The sequence below is a fragment of the Vitis riparia genome, chromosome 1 (genome assembly GCF_004353265.1).
Source record: "Vitis riparia cultivar Riparia Gloire de Montpellier isolate 1030 chromosome 1, EGFV_Vit.rip_1.0, whole genome shotgun sequence".
Lineage (NCBI taxonomy): Eukaryota > Viridiplantae > Streptophyta > Magnoliopsida > Vitales > Vitaceae > Vitis > Vitis riparia.
This window is the reverse complement of record NC_048431.1, coordinates 2,320,875-2,336,740: the sequence shown is the minus strand read 5'-3', so window position 1 is coordinate 2,336,740 and position 15,866 is coordinate 2,320,875. Positions and strand designations below refer to the sequence as shown.

The 15,866-nt window shown below is 31.1% G+C and overlaps 1 protein-coding gene across 1 annotated transcript; it reads left to right on the top strand.

Moving 5' to 3' along the window:
* Positions 1-6,399: 6,399 nt before the first annotated feature.
* Positions 6,400-14,975, top strand: LOC117913790 (putative phospholipid-transporting ATPase 9). The gene is made up of 11 exons (XM_034828834.1): positions 6,400-7,700; positions 8,233-9,581; positions 9,715-9,825; positions 9,908-10,184; positions 10,263-10,351; positions 10,436-10,544; positions 11,373-11,582; positions 11,712-11,837; positions 11,947-12,045; positions 12,256-12,447; positions 13,951-14,975. The coding sequence occupies exons 1-11, from the start codon at positions 7,308-7,310 to the stop codon at positions 14,554-14,556; spliced, it is 3,561 nt and encodes a 1,186-aa protein (XP_034684725.1). The 5' UTR covers positions 6,400-7,307; the 3' UTR covers positions 14,557-14,975.
* Positions 14,976-15,866: the final 891 nt, after the last annotated feature.

Below are 15,866 nucleotides of genomic sequence, written 5' to 3'. Positions count from 1 at the left end.
ATTTTTTTTTTCATATTTTTAGTGGTAAATGAAGCATGAGAAAATTATTATTCTTATTCTTTTTTTTTTCTTAATACTTTTATGAAACCAGTTATAAAATTAATTAATAATATTTTTCTATTATATATATAGAAGATATGCGAACATCAAAGAAAAATAAGGGTATGTTTGATAATTGTTGCGAAAATAATTTTGAAAAATAGTTTTTAGTTTTTTAGAATAGTTTTTAAAAACAATTCTCTGATTTTTGTAGAACATGAGTCTCTTTGAAAACTTAAAATATTTTTAATATCTTTAAATATATTTTAAAAATAATTTATATGTAGTGCTTTATTTTTAATCATTTTACATATTTATATAATTATTTTTTAAAATAACGCTCAAAAAATAGAAAACAGTTTTTAATTATTAAATATGTTTCTATATTTTTTGTTTTGAAAGATAAAAAACTATTATAAAAAATAATTCTCAAATAAACCCTAAGCAACTTAATTCATTTTACTTTCTAGAAGCATAGAAACTAAAATTAAGAAACCCAATGGATAAGATGAACACTTAACTAATACCATATAATATAAATAGTATGTATTAATATAACATATCATGTGGATGAAAGATAAGCATGGATAAAAAAGGAAGATGCAAATGAGACAAAAATGTATTGATTTAATTTAAATGGCATCGTGACAAAAGATATGATATTAATTTAATTAAGGGTATATTTGAAATAATATTTAATTTCTATTTATGATAAGAGAAAAAGTAGAGCGTGACACTCAAGTCTGAAAATTCTATTTAACCAATGTGTTTGATATCTAAAGCTGCATTTAAAATTTTAAAAATTATTCCAAACAAGATTCAATAATATCACTCAAATAGACTCTAATTGATTTTATTAAATTAGTCGATGAAAACCATAAAAAAAAGAAATCTAAGCTTAAACTAAACATTTGGTTAAAGTCAAATGTTTGATTAAGAAGTAAGAAGATAAGAGAATAAAAAAAAACCCATTAGTGGGTCAAACATAACTTCTAATCCCCTTCCCTAGCTTCAATCAAAACCCAAAAATTAGGTGACCCAACATTCAAAATAATCGTACCAAACCATCAAGCTAGGGTCATGCAGACCAAAAACTATTTAAAAAGTGTACGGAATTTGTCCTATAGTGTAAACAAACATAGGTGAGCCGTGAGTCTCAGAAATGTTGTGGGTGTTGGTCCTATTGGGGGGATGACCACAACATCATTGTGCTTTTGTCTCTCCTTTCAACTTTTAAGCTTTGGCACTTTCTCCATGCCCTTCTACACAAGCTTAACAAATGGCCTTGAACGCCGGCTACAATTTGGGTGGATTGGTTGGATTATAACAAACCAATCCGAAATTATGATAAGTTCGTATAATCATTTTTAATTTTTACATTAAGTTTACATAAATTTTTTAGACTATCGAACCCAATCCAATATTAGAGTAAATTTAGACAATCATTTTTAATTCTTAGGTTGAGCTTACATTAAATTTTTTAGACCGTGGATCGAACCCAATCCAATATTAGGGTAAATTTAGACAATCATTTTTAATTCTTAGATTTGGCTTATATTAATGTTTTTTAGACTCGGACTCCATTTGAATTAGGCTAAAATTAAGATTTGGATGATCCCAATTCTAACCTAACCTAAAATAATATTTATAATATATGTTACCCCCTATATATTTGTTTATTTTAATTTTTTTTGATAAATTTAGTTTTTACTTTTTTGAAAAAGTGAGTTTTATCACACTAATTTTAAAAATACAGAAAAAAATTCAAATTTTATAAATTAGTTTCATCTTTATCAATTTAAAAATATTTTCATTTTAAGTACAAATAAATATATTATAAATATTTATTACATAATATGATGTACAAATCATTGTGAAAAAATTATATAGGATTTGGAGTGATAAATAAAATCTTTCACAATTCTATTATTTTATATTACATAAATCTCTTCATCTTTTTATCTTTTTTAATAAAAAATTTACTGGTTGACACCAATAATGAAATAAGAATTTTTTTAGAAGAAAATATAAAAGTTAAAAATATAAAAATAAAATATTAACTTTCACTTCACTGGTAAATTACACCATTTAAAAAAAAAAAAAGGAGTCAATGTTTTATTTTTAATTCTTTTTTAGTTTTAATTGTATTTAATTTTTAAATATTTTGGTTTTAATTGTATTTTAAATTTTAAAATTTTCTTACTTTATTGTTATTCAACATTCCTAATAATGTTTGTTTATGAAGAAAAAAAAAAATCCTAAATAAGGTTTCATGGTTACTAAAAAACTAGAATTGAAAGGGAGATATTGTTAAACATTTATGTCTCTAGTTGTTAAATTATTATTATTTACATAGTAAGTAAAAAGATCATTTTAGAAAATAATTATCTAATTTATAAATAATTCATTTATTAAAAAAATTTTTAAATAAACGAAAATAAAACTTATTTATGTTTTTTTTCTCAAATTAGTGAGTCATAGCCCACTCTTTTTTTCTTTTCTTCTTTTTTGCTATTATTTTGAAATGTTATCGAATTAATCCTTTAAAATTTGGCATGAATATAAAGAAAAAAAAGGTTTTATAAAATATTATAAATAAAATTTAAATCATAAAACCTTATTAACTTGAATTTAATCTAATTAAGTCAATTAATAAGAATTCAATTTGAATTTAGAGAAATAAAATATAGATTAAGAGCCCGTTTGATAGTGATGTTAGAAATTATTTTTAATATTTATAATACTTGAAAATTTTTATCATTCAAGTGTTAAAAATATTAGAAACACTTTCTTGAATTACTCCCATACCATAAATACCTCATACTAGAATTCGGTTTAGGTTTGAATTGATGGATGATGCGAACCAACCGTGTAGGTCTCCAAGTTCCAACCCTACTTGGACGCCAATGTTTCATGGACACAAGGCGGAGGCAAAGCCAAGCATTTGAGAACTTTTAAGTTTTACCTGGTCATCCACCTACAAATTGGGGTCATTGGGGATTAGTCAAAGATGGTTGGGTCCCAAATGGACAACGGACCATTTCAATATTCTTAGCATTTTGAAAATGATGGGTCACCTTAACCATTTCAATCTTCATTTCCCTTGACGTGGTTGCTATTTTTCTCTTAAAATAAAATTAGTTTTTTTATATATATATTTTAAAAATTAATTAAATAAAATTATGCTCCCTTGACATTAAGAAAAATTTGAAGTCTTTTTCACGTTCTTTTAAAAACTTTGAAAAGTATGAGGGAGTTTATTATGTGTTCATGAATTTGAAAAGATGTATTAAATATGATTTAAAATAGAGTTATTTGATTAAAAGGGTCATTGAAAACCTAATTTTAAAAATCTAATCTTTTATTCTTTTTTGGTTACATTTTGATAAAAATGTTGTTATTATTATTATTATTATTATTATTTGTAAAAATAACTATTTATTTTAAGTGTAATATGCAAATATTTGAAATAATTAAGGATATTTACGTCAAAAAGTTATTTATCAAGAAAAACATGAAAGAGATTAAATTTACAAATATAAAGATTATATATATATATATATATATATATATATATATATATATATATATATATATATATATATATATATATATATTGATCAATTTAATTCTTTAAAATATTATTATAAGAAAAAAATGGAATCTTCTATAAGGAATATAACAAAAAAGAAAGAAAAAGAAAAGTCATGTTTGGTTATTAGAAAATTAAAAGAATAAAATAAAATAAAGAAGAAAAATTGGTTGAAAAGGAAACATAAATGGTATATTATTGACGAAGACATCATACACTAACGATATTAAAATGAAAAAAATAAAAAATAAAAAATATTATTTTTATAAAATTCTAAATATCAATTATTTCGATATGTGATGACAAAGATTTATTTTATCTTTATCAGATATCAATTGATTATCATATAATATGATTTAATCCCGTAGCCTTGAACTAATCCTCATATGAAATGTTAATGAAAAGAAAGCGGAGTGAGATCGGAATTGGCCAAAATTTTTAGTATGAAAGTTTAAAGAAGTTTAATGAAGAGAAAGTGCGATGGAACCCCGTGGGAGGGAAACTAATTTCAAGTTTTGCAACAACTTGTTAACTTTGATGTGTGCTTTCTAGAAAGAATATTTGGATGTATGAAAGTGAGATCCATTGGGTGGCATATGGTCTTGGGCTTTCGTCATTTACCCAAATGTTTGAATTCATACTACCTTTTCATCCCTTTGGATGATACTCCTTTCTCTCATGAAACTTCTCCATCACAATAAAATAAAGAGGTTGAGCCAAAGAAGTTATCGCAGAGGAAAATTAGAGTACGGTGACATTTTTCCCTATTTTAAAAATTATTCTTAAAAATGCTGTTGTGTTTTCTAAATTATAAAATGAGATTATGTTTAAAAATTATTTTTTTAAATTCGAACATAAATTAGTTTTTCGACTTAGAAATTATAAATAATTTTGTTTTTGAGAATTTATTTTGAGAACATGTTTTTTAGAACAAATTTTAGGTAGTTTCAATTATCTTTTTGTATATTAATGTTTTTTTTTTTTGAAAACTTTGACATAATAAATAAAAAAAATTTATTTCTCAAAATCTATTTTTGGAAAATACTCTCAAACATGATCTAATTTTTTAATTTGATAAACTTTTAACTAAAAACGATTTTTTTTTTTAAACCAAATTTAAATGGTCTGTTTGAGAATTATTTTTTAAAATAGTTTTATATTTTTCATAATAAAAAAACACAAGAAGCATGTTTTGCAGAAAAAAAAAAAAAAAACTATTTTCTATTTTTTGTTCTTAAAAAAAGAAAATAAGATATTTTCAAAAACATATTTTTTGTTGTGTTCATTTTTTTTCTTAGGAATGTTTTAAGAAATAATTAAATAAATATGTAAAATGATTAAAAATAAAATATTACATATAAAAATTATTTTTAAAATATATTTTAAATATTTTAAATATTAAAAATATTTAGATTTTACTTTTGTTATATAAAAAGCAGAGTAAAAACTACTTTTTATAATTATTTTTAAAAATAGTTATCAAATAGGTGTGTTTTTAAGTTTTTCGTATTCTCATAAAATAACTAAAATATAAAAAATATTTCAAAATTTTTAACATTGTATATAAATAGAAAGTATTAAGTTGCGAAATTTGCTTTTTATATTCTAGTCCCTAAACAAATTTTGTTTCTAAAAATAAATTTTAAAATGATTCTAGAAGGAGCTCAAATATTTTTCAAACGTTTTATTAGTTGAATTTAAAAAAGTATGTTCACAAGGGGGAAAAAAATGATACGAGTATGAAAAATGGCTACTCCAATGTGTGTATGGGGCCAAATGATGGAATATTTTGTAACAACGTCACAGCAAGGCAAATTGGATTATGAACATGATGATGGAATATTCACTAATCTAAGGCAATTTGGAATTTCAATAAAGTCTGCCACACCAACCATTGGTTGAATTTTATTTTAAAATTAATTTGGTTGGAATTTTTGAAATAATTTTTGATCGATTTAATTAATAATTAAAAATGGTCTTATAAAGTTCTAGAAGTTCATTAAATTAGGGCAACCCCATAAATGGCTGAGAGTTCCGTACATTTCTTAAAATAAGAAATATTAATTAATGTAATTACCTAAATAAATCCGAAAAATAATTCCACGTCGTATTTTTGTTTGTTTCTTTTTGTACTTTTCTTAAAATAAAAAATAATTATAAATGTAATCAATTAAATAGACGTGAAAAATAAGAGTATAATATTATTATTTTTTCTTAATTGTCAATCAAGTTTTATTTTTATATTAATATTTTATTATAATTAAAATGATTTATTTTGGAAGAGTCTACGAGCATGACTTCAACACGATTTGGCAAAAACGCCCACCACCCAACGCAGCTTCAAACGACTGAAAGAGAAACGTTTACTTAAATTATTCTAATAATTTTTTCTCCATTAATATTATAATTAAAAAATATGATTTTTATAAAAAAAAAATAAGAAAATGCATGTGATAGATTACGTGAGTTGTGGTAATTGGGTGATTATTTTTTATTTAATTTTTTTATTTATTTTTGGCGGTGTTTGACCCAAAAGAACACGTTGCATCTTTCCCCCGCCATGGCGGCGCGTCTTTTGATCTTCATTTCAAGACACAAAGCCCATTTTTAGGGGTTATATCTGTAAATTTTTTGAAATTTTGTTTTGGATTTTTTCCCCTTTTTGTCCTGGGAATAATTAATTCCCCGATATATATATAAATATATATTTTTTAAATTTTTATTAATTAGCTGTGTGTATATGTAAATTACATCGAAAGGGAACACAAAGATTTTGTCTGATCTTTCAGTGAAACTTCCAAAGCCAACAAAGCCATGGTATATTGCGAATGCCATTGTTGAATTGTTGAGCTTTTCCCAGAGAGTTTTATCTTCAGCACCCGGGCCGAGCTTTCTTTCGTTGAATTTTCCTTTTTTTTTTTTTTGGGTTGAAATCTTCAATCGTTTGCATTTTTTTATTTCATTTTTATTTTTTTGGGAGTTTGAAAATTTCTTAATGCCGCGTCTATAATTACCAAAATTTCTCGAAGTCAAAATTATAGATCCAAGTCTACGTTCAAAGCTTCCAGGGCCAAAGGAAAAATCAAATACGCGAATATTTCTAAACGTGATCTCTGGCTGCTATTTTATGTCCCTCACGAGCCTTAATTCGAAAATTATCTGGTTCTACATAGTTGATTGAGAGGTCTTTCTTTCTGGGCAGCTTTTGTTGTGGGACGTGTCTCAAAGTATTGTTTCTGGAACTTTTTTTTCTTTTCGGATTTCTAGCTGGATTTTGTTGGGTTGTTGAGGAGTGGTATCTCTTTTGTCTGAATCTGTGTTCCCTTTCCTTTTTAAGGTTGTGTTAATCTCGGTTCCTTTTCCTGATTTTGTATTCCCTGTACCCTTCCCTTCTGAGTTCATTTTCTTCAAGTTGGATTGGGTTTTTGAACATTTTCCCAGGTTGTCCTCTTAGAAAAATTAGTGGGTTTGTCATTTTCATTTCTGGGTGTTGAAAATTTTTCGTTTTTGAGGAGTTGTGCTTCCGGGTATTTATCGTGTGTGGTTTATCTTGAATAAGCCGCATTCATCAGTCATAATTTGCTCTTACAGGAGCAAATTTGAGTTGTTTCCAGTGGTGTCTGTGTGTTGCGTTATTGGGGGTGGGTTGGAGTTGTTCTCATAGGAGGAAGAGACAATGGCTGGCGGCCGGAGGGGGAAGCTGCATTTGAGCAAGATCTACACATACGCATGTGGGAAAACATCTTTGAAGGGTGATCATGAGCAGATTGGGCAACCCGGATTTTCCAGGGTAGTTTTCTGCAACGAACCAGATCATTTTGAGGCCAAAATACGTAACTATGCAAACAATTATGTTAGGACTACAAAGTATACGCTAGCAAGTTTCTTGCCTAAATCCTTGTTTGAGCAGTTTAGGAGGGTTGCCAACTTTTTCTTCCTTGTAACCGGCATCTTGTCCTTCACTGATCTCGCCCCTTACTCTGCTGTCAGTGCTGTCCTCCCTCTAGTTGTTGTGATTGCAGCCACCATGGTGAAAGAGGGTGTAGAGGATTGGCAGCGAAAACAACAGGTACCCCTCTTTTTTATACATACTGGTTTGATCAACTTGATTACTGGGTCGTAAGCTTGTTTGTTTGTTTTTTTTTGTGTCTAAATTAGAACATGGATTGTATAAAACATCCCAAATGATCAAGGATTCTTGCCCAAATTAGTTTAGGGAGTTCTCTGATTTTTTTTTGGTTATGGGGGAATTATCTAAGAAATTAGCAGCCCCAAATGATGCTGGTGAAGTTATGTTGGGTTTCTCATGAGCAATTTTGAGTAGGTTTTTTGTGGGAAAGAATTGCAACAATCCTTCCGACCCCTTGATAACATACCTGCCACCATGGTTTCATTCCATAGTAAAGCTATGGTGGATTCTGCTAATTTGACCTTGTAAATATATTTCCTATTTTATCCAGAATCACTAGATTATTTTCTAGAATTGCTTGTTTAAGGCTGTGCAGCAGTTCAATTATGTTGATAGTTCATATTTTCTTTGTTCGTTTATCAAGGTTGGTTCAGTGCCAAACTCCTAATTTCGTATATGGTACCTTCTTCAGGATATTGAGGTGAACAATAGGAAAGTTAAAGTGCATGTTGGTGATGGAACTTTTCATGATACTGAATGGAGAAATCTTAGGGTTGGAGATATAGTGAAGGTGGAGAAGGATCAATTTTTTCCAGCAGATATCCTCTTGCTCTCATCCAGTTATGACGATGCAATCTGCTATGTTGAGACCATGAGCCTCGATGGGGAGACGAATTTGAAAATGAAACAAGCTTTGGAGGCAACTTCATCCTTAAATGAAGATTCTAACTTCCAGAATTTTAAGGCTGTCATTAAATGTGAAGACCCGAATGCCAATTTGTATACATTTGTTGGAACTATGGAGTTGGAAGAGCAACATTGTCCCCTTAATCCACAACAACTTCTCCTTAGAGACTCAAAACTCCGGAATACTGATTACATATATGGGGCTGTCATCTTCACTGGTCATGATACAAAGGTCATTCAAAATTCAACTGATGCTCCCTCAAAGAGAAGCAGAGTTGAGAAGAAGATGGATAAACTTATCTACTTCTTGTTTTTTGTCTTATTTCTGATATCTTTTGTTGGATCCATTATCTTTGGAATTATTACTAAGGACGACCTTAAGAATGGGAGGATGACAAGGTGGTATCTTAGACCAGACGATACCACTATTTACTTTGACCCCAAAAGAGCACCGGTTGCAGCAATTCTTCACTTCCTGACAGCTGTGATGTTGTATGCATACATGATCCCAATTTCATTGTATGTTTCAATTGAAATTGTCAAGGTTCTGCAAAGCATCTTCATCAATCAAGATATTCATATGTACGACAAGGAGACTGATAAACCAGCACATGCCCGTACATCAAATTTGAACGAGGAACTTGGCCAAGTCGACACAATACTTTCTGATAAGACAGGGACTTTGACATGCAACTCAATGGAGTTTATCAAGTGTTCTGTGGCTGGAACAGCTTATGGCCGTGGTGTTACAGAGGTGGAGAGGGCTATGGCAAAAAGAAAAGGTTCACCATTGGCTCATGAATTGAATGGTTGGGATGAGGATGAAGATGCTCAAATTGGAAAACCACTCATTAAAGGCTACAATTTTAAAGACGAACGAATCATTCATGGAAATTGGGTTAATGAGCACAATGCAGACGTCATCCAGGGCTTTCTTCGTTTGTTGGCAATCTGTCATACTGCTATACCTGAAGTGAATGAAGTAACCGGGCATGTTTCATATGAAGCCGAGTCACCAGATGAGGCAGCTTTTGTGATTGCAGCAAGAGAACTCGGTTTTGAGTTCTACAAAAGGACACAAACAAGCATCTCACTCCATGAGTTGGATCCTGTGTCTGGCAAGAAAGTTGAAAGGTCAGTGTCTTCTATTGTGCATAGCCGATAATTATTATTTTTTATAAAAGAACTCATTTTATTTATGCACTATTTCACTTCCAGCCTTAGATGCGATATGTTGTATGCTCAATAAATGCGTTCCTTTTTGCAGGGTGTATGATCTCCTGAATGTTTTGGAGTTTAACAGCACAAGGAAGCGGATGTCCGTGATTGTGAGAAATGAGGAGGGGAAATTATTATTACTTTGTAAAGGTGCTGATAGGTATGTGCTATGATTTCAAATATCCTGAAACCTTGCAATACGACAACTCTTTAGAACCATTGTAACACTTTCTTCCATGCAGTGTCATGTTTGAGAGGCTTGACAAGAATGGTCGGCAGTTTGAAGAGGACACAAGGAACCATGTAAATGAGTATGCTGATGCAGGCTTGAGGACTTTAATACTCGCTTATCGTGAACTCGATGAGGAAGAATATAAAGAGTTCAATAAGAAATTCAGTGAGGCCAAGAGCTCGGTTAATGCTGATAGAGAAGCATTGATTGATGAAGTGACAGAGAAAATGGAGAAGAATTTGATTCTCCTAGGCGCAACTGCTGTTGAGGACAAACTTCAACATGGGGTCAGTATGAAAAACATTAAGGAAAAATGTTGATTAAATAGTTGAACCCGCTTGGAAATGACTTTTCTTCTGTTGCAGGTTCCTGACTGCATTGATAAGCTTGCCCAGGCAGGGATAAAGATATGGGTTTTGACAGGAGATAAGATGGAGACTGCCATCAATATTGGGTATAATCATAATTTTTCTCATTAATTCATCTAAAATGAGGCCTACTCCTATAAACACTTCTAACTTCAAAGTCAAAATTGCAGTTTTGCTTGTAGTTTGCTTCGACAAGGAATGAAGCAGATAATAATCAGTTTGGAGACACCTGATATTAAAGCTTTGGAAAAAGTGGGAGACAAGGCTGTTATCACAAAGGTAAAATTATATTTAATTTTCATACATTTATTATCAGATTTATTTGTTAATGATGGAATTAATCGTTTGCGTAACCAAGTCAATAGAAAAATTTTCTTTCTAAAATTGCAAGAGTTTAATGCTGTCACATTTAGAATGAAGTGAGGATGGCTTGAAAGTATTTCCTTCTTACCATATGATTATGTATTCCTTGACTTGTTCGTATCAATACAGTTCCTAGCATACAAGGAGGGCATATTACCCTATATAAGACACATATCCTGTTTTTCTGTTACTCTAACAAAGCCTGAAGGCCATTGTGTATTTCCTCTCATAATATTACTATGGCAATTGACATCCATTGTGCCATTAACATGGTAGCACTATCAGCTGAATTATATTAAACATTAAACATATATGGCTCTGTTTAGAGTTCTTTACTGAAATCATCAATATTGATGTCTAGACTCAATCCAAGTTTAACTGGACATCTGATATAAGGAAAATGGAAAAAGTAACAAAGAGGAAGATAGAAAAAACATAAGTATTATAAACCTGCTTCCAAAAACCAGAGGAGGGCCTTCTTTTTTAGGTTATTCATGTTCTTTGTGCAAAACTCGAGTATAACAAAATTTTACTCATGCTATAATTGAATAACATCAAGAGAATTTTTAGTAAGCATTTATGTTCAGCATGCCAGTAATTTAGTGGAAACTCTGTGCTTTAATGGATACATCTGTAATATCGTTTTACTTTTGGATTACTGAAGTCGTGGATGGTAATATCGTAACCAAAATAGAAAAATTATACATGTAATAGTGACAGGATGTTTCTGATTCATCTTTTAAGGCATCAAAAGAAAGTGTCGTCCACCAGATAGCAGCAGGGAAAGCCCAGGTTACTGCATCTAGTGGAAGCTCTGAGGCATATGCTTTGATCATTGATGGGAAATCACTGGCATATGCACTACAAGATGATGTCAAAAACTTGTTCCTTCAGCTTGCAATTGGGTGTGCTTCCGTTATTTGCTGTCGTTCATCACCAAAACAGAAGGCGCTGGTGAGCTGACATTTTCTTTATAACAGTGCTGTCTTTTATGCTTATTCCATCTTTTTTCCTTTGTTGAATTTATGTTAATCTGCATTGCACGAGGGAAATTTGTTTTAGCAAGTGTTACAAATATTGCAGGTTACACGTCTGGTTAAACTTGGAACTGGGAAGACAACACTAGCAATTGGTGATGGCGCCAATGATGTGGGAATGCTTCAAGAAGCCGACATTGGGATTGGAATCAGTGGTGTTGAAGGGATGCAGGTGCTCAACAGATTATATTTATAATTGAATGATGCAAAATTTTCCATATTTGGTTCTGGTTTTTCTCACTTCTTTTGAACTCTTTTTTTATGCTTACTTTCAATTTCAGGCAGTCATGTCAAGTGATATTGCGATTGCTCAGTTCCAGTATTTGGAGCGTTTGCTACTAGTCCACGGACATTGGTGTTATAGAAGGATCTCATTAATGGTAAATATTTTGATATTATTTCAAATTTCAATAGAAATCAAGGTTTTCAATACAGTTTCTTACAAAAATTTCAATCCTGATTGAAACTAAAATGAAATCCCAAAATTTTTAAGTGGTTCAAAATCTAAGCACAAGCAGAACTTTGAAATTTCATTAACGTTAGAAACCATCGTTTTATGGTCAATTGACTTACCCTTCTTCTGTTGGCAGATATGCTACTTCTTCTACAAGAACATCACATTTGCTTTTACTCTCTTCTTATATGAGGCACATGCGTCATTCTCTGGGCAACCTGCATACAATGATTGGTTTATGACGTTTTATAATGTCTTCTTCACATCACTTCCACCAATTGCTTTGGGTGTTTTTGACCAAGATGTCTCAGCACGGTTTTGTCTCAAGGTATGCAGATCATCTATCATGTGCTTTTGATTCTAGTCCTTATGATGATGCATGTTTGGAGACATTAAGACCATAGTTGTTAAAAAATTACGATAGACGATGTAATACAATGATACGATACATTTTTTATGGAAATCGATATGTATCATAATTTGTATCTTATTTTAAAGCGTATCTTATGATACATATGTGATACACAATATGATACATGAGATTATGATGCAATGATACATACATCTTTAACTATTTTCTATAATTTTTTTAAAAAAAAAATCAAATTATTTTTCTTTGGTTAAAAAAATTTATTATATTAATTGTTTAAAATATACTAAAAGATTAAAAATTGATCATAAAAATGAGAAATAGGTAAAATAATCTTATATGAGATGTTACTTTCTCGTTGTCAAATGTTATATTATAAGTTAAGTTTATTTTTATAATGAATATTAAAGAATTTTCATTTGAATGATTTGAATGTTGATAGTGAAAGTGATGATGATTAGTGAATAAAAAAATTTACTTAATATATTAGCTTTTTTTAATCATAGTTAAAAGAATTAAAGAAGTTTATTTTTGTGGATTATGTAATGAATTTATATATTAAAGTCATATTTTGTTAATTTGAACTTGTCAAAACTTTAACATTCAATGTTTTTATTTGATATGATAGAGTTTAACTTTTTAGATCCTACTATTTTCCATAAAATTTGGTTATATACTACTCTATATTTCATACTTTCAATAGATATACACACATATACTTATTTTTTCTATTTATTTTTTACTATATAGAAAAACTTACGATACATGATATGATACAATACATGATATAGGAAAATAGAAAAATGATACACAATGCGTTTTACGAGTCAACAACTATGATTAAGACTATAATGTTACACAGACAAAATGCTAGAAAACTAATGGCTCCTAGTAAGGTTGTTGTGGGTAATGTTACGGTGACAGAAAAAAATTACCTGTTACACTGATCTTTGGCTGTTATAGGTATATATATTTTGCCTCAGAAGTATACCTATTTACAAGCCATTGTCCTTTCTCAGGGCCTGGGACTGGTTGTGCGGACGCTAAACATGGAATAGATGATGAAATTATAGCAAGACCATTATAAAAATGAGAAATGCTTTACTAATATTGTAATGATATGTTATTATATTGTTTATCAAATCAAAATTTCTAAAAGCTGACAATAAAATACTCAAGCAGCTGAACCTTACTAAAAATGCATCTGGAAAATCCTCATGATGAGCAGAATGACCAAAATGAGTTCTTTTAGCCGAGTCCAGTTAGCTGGAATTACACTTAATCTAGTTTAATAAAATGCTGAAAAAAAAAGTAAAAATACGAGTTATGCCTTTGTGATTGTGAACTATGTTCGAATTCCTTGTGGTTGTCTGCTATAGCATTATTTGTTTGATATTTTTTGGTTTTAAGTGATGGCTTATGTGATGATCACTCATTTTTTTCTCTAATTTCACATGGCAGTTTCCTCTACTGTACCAAGAAGGAGTGCAGAATGTTCTTTTCAACTGGCGTCGAATACTCAGCTGGATGTTCAATGGGGTATACAGTGCCATCATAATCTTCTTCTTCTGCATAAAGGCACTGGACTCCGAGGCCTTCAATAGCGGGGGGAAAACTGTTGGGAGGGAGATCCTTGGGACAACAATGTATACATGTGTTGTATGGGTTGTGAACTGTCAGATGGCCCTTACTATAAGTTACTTCACCTTGATACAACATATCTTCATCTGGGGAAGTATTGCTCTCTGGTATCTTTTCCTCCTAGTATTTGGAATCTTGTCTCCCTCCATTTCTTCCACGGCTTACAAACTTTTTATTGAAGCCCTTGCCCCAGCCCCCACCTTTTGGATTGTCACTCTCTTCGTGGTGATCTCAACCCTTATACCATTCTATGCTTACACAGCTATTCAGATGCGGTTCTTTCCTATGTACCATGGAATGATACAGTGGTTAAGGCATGAGGGGCAAACAGATGATCCAGAATACTGCAACGTGGTGCGACAGAGGTCCTTGCGGCCACAGACTGTTGGTGTATCAGCACGTAGAGTGGCTAGAACTCATAGATAAACAGAAGAATGATAGTCATAGATAGATACTTGCAGTTGAACTCTTAGAGGAGGCTATCAAAGGATTTGAGCTGTAGATATCTGCTGAGAAGCCAGGAACTCTGCCCATTGAATATGGTGAAATTTGAATTATGTGGCCATTTATTAGCTCAATTCAACTAGAAATCATGTCGAAGGGATTATTACAGCAAGAGGTAGTGTACAGAAGTATAACCAACCTGTACCATATGTTTGATAGAAAAAAAGAAAAAAAAGGGCCCGAAAGCTGTAAATTTTGATTTTTGGCCGTCACAGGCCATACACATTTATTCTTGTAATCATATATCTTGTAATATTTCTATAATGCAATAGTGAACAGATTCATTTTCTCTAGGTTTTACAAGAAAGGCTCCAAATAAAGTTTCCTCTCTTCTTCCTCTAGCTTCTTTTTTGAGTTAATAATTTCTCCCAAGAGTTCTACACTTCAAAACTCATTCAAGAGAATTCTGAGTGGTCTTCTCCTTTTTTCTCTCTCACTGGTTTTGCTGAGTCCAATCCTTGTGGCTTTGCATACAAGTTGTTTGGGTGCAACAATACTACTTTTAAGCCTGAGGATTTGTCACCTAACTGTAAGAGATGACTCTTTGAACAGACCTGTGGGATGCGACATCAAATATATTAAAGGGTTTGACCTATTTTTACAAGGTTTGACTTATCTTCACTGGGCACCAATTGATTTTCAGCTATGACGATTGAAACCCAATTTAGGACAAGTGACCTACAAAACTGCTTTGTTTTTCCATCAAAATAAAATGACAGCAAGCTTGCTTCTTTACCCCTAGGAGAAAAGGTTGGCCCAGAATTCGTTGAAGCTGGATGCTTCTCAATATGAGAATTGACAGGGTACCCCCTGAAGATGATCTCAAGGTCAGTGGAAGACCAAGTCAAAGAGGATACAAAGTCAGACGAGCATTGCAAACTTGAGATGATGAAACTTGTTTGGAGTGAAACTTCATTATTGCCAGGAGAGATGAGAAACCAAGTGAGATTCCTCATTGAAGATTGAGTCACTGGATTGAGAAATCTAACAACCAAAGGCCCATATGGTTTATTAGGGGATCCACACATCAGATTTAGCATTAAACCAGTGGGGTCATGAGGGTATTGTAATTCCTCTGTAGTACAAGTTATATGAGAATGCCTTCCATGATAAAGGTATGGTTAATTTCTATCCATTCTACACATTGAAAGGCAAAACACCCTCTAGAATGGAAATCAGGAGGCACAGAAAATAATTCTGAACAACCCATCAATGAATTGTATTCGAAATGC

Excerpts from the sequence above, each read along its gene's own strand:
- LOC117913790 (XM_034828834.1), top strand. The coding sequence starts at position 7,308 with ATGGCTGGCGGCCGGAGGGGGAAGCTGCATTTGAGCAAGATCTACACA. Across the intron at positions 10,545-11,372 it reads ACAAGGCTGTTATCACAAAG|GCATCAAAAGAAAGTGTCGT; the intron begins GTAAAATTATAT and ends TCATCTTTTAAG. Across the intron at positions 11,583-11,711 it reads CACCAAAACAGAAGGCGCTG|GTTACACGTCTGGTTAAACT; the intron begins GTGAGCTGACAT and ends CAAATATTGCAG.